Consider the following 6,473-nt stretch of genomic DNA (forward strand, 5'->3'; position numbering starts at 1 on the left):
ATTAAAATTGTGTATGAACCAAATATGGTGGGTTTTTTTCTCTCTGTGCTTGCTCACAAAATGGTAGTTTCATATGTAATTCTTTCCCATTTTAAAAACACAAATGGACTTTTAAATTTCTGACACAGATTCAGACTGAATGTAAGGAGGTGCTATTAAAACATTTTGTCTCAATTTCCTTCACTTTTCCCTGTAGTTACTAACAAGGACTTCTGAGAGCCCAGCCATTTGTTCTGTTCTCTTGCAAGAGGTAACAAAAGCTTCTTGGGAGTCCCAAGTTCTGTTTTAGATGGGATTTTTTGCTGCTGGGATGTGTAAAACAGCAAAGAACCTGATTCTGCCCCACAGACATGCACACTGAATTAATGTCATTAATTTAAAATTACATTTATTTGCACTTTCGTCTTTATAAACTAGATCTAGATTTTGATAGCTGTCATGTATCTGCAAGTTTTATTTTTTAAAACTGAAAAATGTTGCAGTGAAAGTACATCTGTACCAGTGGAAAAAAATATATCCATCTAGTAAACAGCTGCATTGTCAGGGAAATGTTTAAAATGAATTTGAATCTAAACAGCATGGATTGTATTTAGGTAAATAGTTCAAAAGAGATAATTCTGAACATTATAGTGTGTGAATTTGGAGGAGCCAACGTATGCATGTGCTTAATTCTTTTTGCAGATGCACGTTCTAAAAATAAAATATTCTATGGCTTTGACTTTCCTGCAGCTCCTGTTAAAATCTGGAGTCACTCTCTTGTCTTTACCTCCCCCTCCTGGGTTCAACCCACACAAAAGTGTATCAACATTACAACTTTTGTGTAAGAAAGAAGAATCCCACAGCGTTTCTTTGTAATAACTGTTCAGCTACAAAATTTTATTGGTATCCTTCTATGTTCCCCCTAGAGGATGTAATGCACAAAAGCATTGCCACGGAACATATAAAATTACAAATGAAATTTATTGTAAAAAGTAGAACGTCTTCTAGACTGGTGTCAGTATTTATTTCATTCATAAACCAAAACTGCAGGTATAATATATTCATTGTCAGCAAGTTCATGTGTGTAAATTGCCATCCAACAGTATTGACTGATATAAGACAGATATTGAAAAGACAATTTAAATGTACTCTTCCAAACATAAACTGTTCCACAAAAGCACTGTAAAAACTCCTTCAAGGTTTTGTGTTGTGCTTCACATTTATGGTTAACTACATAATTTGGTTGTGTCATAATCCACTGTGTTTGGCAATTTGGCATTGAAGGCCTGCAAAGCAGCTTGGATCCTCACCACCTCGCTGGTAGACAGCTTGAGTCTGTGACGGAGCAAGCAAGAGAAGAGGTCCAGGCGCCGCTGGCCGGGGGGAGAGAGTTTATTTACACGGTCCCGGATCTCCAGCAACTGCAAAAGTGCCGAGTCCTGTGAGCCCTGAGTGTAGGGGTAGTCCAGCTGCAAAATCAAGTCTCGAATTGCCTCTGGGTCGAAGTGCATGCTGTAGCCAAACACTTGGATGTTGTTGATTTTCATGTAGCCCAGGTTTCTGGAGGGGTCGATAAACTCCAGGGGTTCGTAGTAGATGCTCTCGTTGCCGTTCGGACCGTTCGACTTTATCCGACTCCTCAGGTAGATGTGCACAGTTTCAAAAAATGTCTTCCACTTGTTGCCCAGAGTCAGCGTCCAGTTATAACACTGCAGGGGCAGGTCCAGCTTAGTCCGCTCCCAGTCTGGGAAATTATTTTCGTTCACAGGCATAAACCAGCTCTCAGAGTGGCTGCCTCCGAAAGGGTTGACATAAACAGCGAGGACGGGCTCTAAGGTGCTGTTTTTAGTCAGGCAAATCTGCAGGGAGAGGCCCAGTATCATGTGCACCAGGCTGGACTTGTACTTGTTGCTCTTCAGGGTGAGGAGCATCCTCTTGCGCCACGAGGGGTCGAACCAGCTGTTGAGGCGCATGTCGTTGCTGATGAAGATGGCGTGCACCTCGATCCTCCTGTCCGTCTTCTGCAGCAAATACTTCATCTCCAGGTCCTGCAGGTCGGTCTCGAAGCCGATGTAGTGCTCGGTGGAGTCGGCCACCTCGGGCTTGCACAGCCCCTGGCTCAGCATGTAGCCGGCGTTGCAGCTCCCGCAGCGGGTGCGGTTGTCGGGGGCGCAGCTCAGGCAGGCGGGGCCGTCCCCCACCGTGCAGGGCAGGAAGCCCTGGCAGGCCACCTGGTCGTTGGGGCACGTGCACGTGTGGGTCTCCTCGGAAAAGCTGCCCAGGAGCCCGTTCTCGTTGCAGTAGAGGAAGGACTGGATGCGGTTGAGCCAATAGTTGGAGGATCTGCAACGGGAAAAGAGTTCGTTTAACACAAAGAGAGACCTGCACATGACAAGCACAACTTTGCTATAGCTGATCAGAAAGAAAAATAAAGCTGGTTTTAGTATCAGATTAAGGCACCATAGGCAGATGACAGCATCTGCTGTCACATAAATGCGTGGATAAATTGCCTCTTAACAATGCAAAATCACAAAGGAAAAGTTTCCTCACAAACTCACAGGCACGACAGAAACAGTTGGCTGGTGTATTTTCTATCTCTATACCTCTGTCAAAGAGGACTGACAAAGAGCCATTTTTCTGTAATTGTCTTCAGATTAACTTCTTGAAATCCTGCACAGCTGAAATGATTTTTTTCCCATTCCATTCGGGACACAAGGTGTTTTGTCTGTATCTAAGTGTCTATAACTGTGCTGTCCCTTAATTTTATTTTGAAGATTTTTTTGGGTGCTGGCTGGAGCTGCACTAATTCACAGACAGCGAGCCAAAATGCTTCCTTGGAATAGCAAATAGGACCCTGCACCCCTCCCAGATAAATTCAGCCTTAATTCTTCTGATAACTTCCAGCACTACAATGTCTCTGCAGGGAGCCAAGAATGAACATGCTGTGTTTATTTTGCATCTTTGGAGACAAAATTAAAATATCACTTTCGTGTTCTTCTTGGCATTTCATTTTGGTTTCACCAGAAGAAACAGTTAATGTCCTGCATCCCACTGGGAAAACAGACTGAAACCAACGGTTCAGGCTGATGAGACAGAGTCACTAGGAGAAAGACAATGGGAACAGCAGAGTTACATGGAAATAGTCAGAAAAATTATCTTCTTTCTTTGTATTTTTCAGTTCTTATTATTCCCAGCAATGCACACTTTAAAGAACTTGTTTTGTCTGTTGCAGTCAGATCTATTGTTGCCACATGAATGATGATGGTTGTACAGTTTCTTCCCTTTTCATTGCATTGTTTCAGAGAGAAAAGGCAAGAGACTCATTTACTGCTGACTTACTTTTTAAGTCACATCTGAATTTGTCTCAAGGAGAGATGCTTCTTTTTTTTTTGTTCTTTTTTCCTAACTTTCAAATCAATGATAAAACTAAACATCTATGGCATCTCAAAGTCTGATTCTCTAGTAATTCTCTAGAAATATGAAAATGAAGTTCAATAAAATTACATCAATTTATAGACTTATAGTCTGGTGACTTTTTTATTCTTTTTTTTTCCCCTTTTTTTTTTTTTGATTGGGAACCTTGGTTGTTTAGGGTTGGGTTTTATATGCATGTAGTCACTAGGTGTTTTCTAGAAGCATAAGTAAATATATTAACATCCAGGACTTGAGTGCCTTACCACCATTCCTCTTTGTGCTTGTTTGAAAGTCAGAATCAGCCAAAAGGGTTTGGGCGAGTTTATCCCTTCATTTCCTGATTAAAAATCACAATTCTACAAGAAAGGTCAATGTTGCAACCTAAAAGTTATTCCAAAACTGAGCAGACTCGAAGCTCGTGCTCTCCCAGGTGGAATGGGAAGCTCTGGATTGTTTTTACAGTGACCTGCCCCTCCTGAGCTGTCCCAGAGCTCCCAGGGGTGCCGTGACCCTGCTGCCCATGGTGGGATGAGCTCTCACTGCCATGGCCCCACAGCAACCAAAACAGAGAAGATTCTTGCCCTAAGGAGGGAAAACTCACCTTTCAAAAAATCTCTCATTACAGCTCCTCCCTAACTCTTTATGGCCCTCTGTGCTTATTAAAGAATTGATGCTGAGTCCCAAAAGCTGCTGGATGCAAGATAGAAAACTCTGCTTTATTTGCTTTCCTGTAAATCTTTGGTTATGCCATTTGCTTCACAATAGCCTTCATAAAGTTGTTACCTTCTGATTTATGACATTGGACAGATAACTGGGCAGAGTGCAAGACTATTTCATTTGCATTTTAATCTCCAGGTTTTCTGCCTGTATTGTTACACCCAGGTGGTACCACAGGACTCCTCTATCGAGGCTGAGCATGTTCAGCAGCTGATATTTATGGGGTTTCTCACTGTGAATTTTAGCATCCTCTTCCACCTCTGCTGGGAACAGAAGTCCATGGAACACGTTTCCAGAAAGCCTCAATTTACACAGACCAACTCTGAGCTTACAGTTGTGGGTTTGAGTTCATCTCAGTGGAGGACAAACAACTGAAGAGATTTTATGAGTGAATATTTGAATGTTGATTTATTGAGGTGTGTGGGGTGTCACTGGGAAGGTTTTGTCACAGTGATGTTCTCTGTGAGGAGAAGCCAGGGGCTGCCCCACCCCAGACACAGCTGAGTCCATCCAGTTCCAGCTGGTTCCAGTCAAAGCTGTTCTGATCCTGACCCAAAAGCTTTTTTATCCTCTCTCTTTCGTTTATTAAAATTGAGTCATTGAAATCAACCCTTCAAAACCAGCACAAACTTACAAAAAACATGCAAAGTCCAGGTGGAGTTTCCACGAAAACATGAATATTGATTGTCCTGTTAGTTCAAAACATGTTGCCTTTACAGGAAATAGGTGATCAAGCCACTGCTCTGACTTATGAGCACTGAGCCAGATACCCCACACAAACCACACACTGCTGCCCTTTAGTTAAGACCCCTAAACTGGCTGTCCTTTATTCTGGGCTCTCAATCTCCCCTTTGACTGCAAAGAGCTCCCAGTCCCACAAACCACATCTCCTGTGTGGATGAACATGTCCCTCCTATGGAATTATCAACAATCACCAAGTTTCTTTCAAGAAACACCTTAATGAGAAACATAAATCTTAATTCTAAAGCATATTTAAAATATTTGTCCTTTTTTTTTTTTTTTAAATCACGAAAAAACTTTACTTTAAAAAAAATATATTTTTCCAATAGCAGCAGGCTTGATCCAAAACATGTGCTTCCTCCTGTTCAGTACACTGTGACTTTAAATGTAAGAGCAGAGTAGTATGGTCACCCTATATGATAGCTGTAGCAACTATTTAATCATGATATGACACTTTTACCTCCTTCTCTGCCTCACTAAGTGCTTAACATCTGCTGTACATCAGCTGGCTCAGGAGCAGATGATGAGTACTCAGCCAGGCAGATGCTAAGTGAAAAAATGAAGACAATTTAACAAGAAGTGGATGGGCAGTAAAATACCCATCACCTATTTTCCCTCCCTTTGGAGGCCAAGTCTAATATAAATCTGTAAGACAGCAACATCAACACCAAATGCACTCACAGGCTTCTCTAAAATGTCCTACTCTTGATCTTGTGGGATCATCTCCCAGGAAGGACAAATTAGGCTCCAAGTACTTGGTTTCTGTGCTCTGATTCAAAACAAGAGCAGTAATTGCTACTAAATTTGATAATGGTCTTTATGTGAATGCAGTCTTCTTCTAGGAATCAGGGTAAAACTACCAACTGTACAGAAGAACAGCGAGTGATCAGAGAATCCCAGCCTGGTTTGGGTTGGAAGGGAACTTAAAGCCCATCTACTCCCAACCCCTGCCATAGGCAGGGACACCTTCCACTGTCCAAGCCTCATCCAACCTGGCCTTGGACACTTCCAGGGATCCAGGGGCAGCCACAGCTTCTCTGGGCAACCTGTGCCAGGGCCTCCCCACCCTCACATAAAATTAGTAGAGATAAAATAGTAAGGAAGAAAAGTCCTGCCTTGGGAGGCTGGACAGATTTATTTTGGAATATGTACAATGATACATATTATATATCAGCTATAAATCCTACCCTGAAGCACTGACAACTCTTATTGCAAAGAAATAACCTGTTATTTCTGATATGCTCTTTATCTAGTTAACCTCATTCTGATGAGATGATCCTCTGCTTGGTATTACTTGTTTTTATAGACCATAATATTAAAGGGTGGAAAGAAAATCTCCCCAAGCAGAACAGCTTCCCTAATACCTTGCAATTTTTATTTAAGGGAGAATTATTAAAAACAAAACAAAACAAAACAAAACAAAGCAAACCAAGAAAACAACACACAAACAAACAAAACAAAACAAAACCAAAAAAAATCAAACCAAAACCGAAATCAAACTCTTAAACATTTTAGTCCCCTTTAAATTCTTCCTTAGTAAAACCAGCAGGCTGCTACTGGAAGTAATTAAATTAAGGACCCTGTCTTTCACAAACAATTCCTAAAAGTTAACATTAATAACC

The 6,473-nt window shown here is 41.6% G+C and overlaps 1 protein-coding gene across 1 annotated transcript in view; it reads right to left on the reverse strand.

The window, feature by feature from the left end:
• Window positions 1–855: 855 nt before the first annotated feature.
• The window catches only part of BRINP3 (BMP/retinoic acid inducible neural specific 3), a 154,113-nt gene continuing 148,495 nt past the window's right edge, over window positions 856–6,473 (reverse strand). Inside the window, exon 8 of the mRNA XM_018083851.2 lies at window positions 856–2,322. Coding sequence (XP_017939340.1) covers window positions 1,206–2,322 — 1,117 coding nt within the window. The 3' untranslated portion in view covers window positions 856–1,205. The remainder of the gene's footprint in view (window positions 2,323–6,473) is intronic.

Source organism: Manacus vitellinus, unplaced genomic scaffold (assembly GCF_001715985.3).
Source record: "Manacus vitellinus isolate BGI_N305 unplaced genomic scaffold, ASM171598v3 scaffold_68_pilon, whole genome shotgun sequence".
Lineage (NCBI taxonomy): Eukaryota > Metazoa > Chordata > Aves > Passeriformes > Pipridae > Manacus > Manacus vitellinus.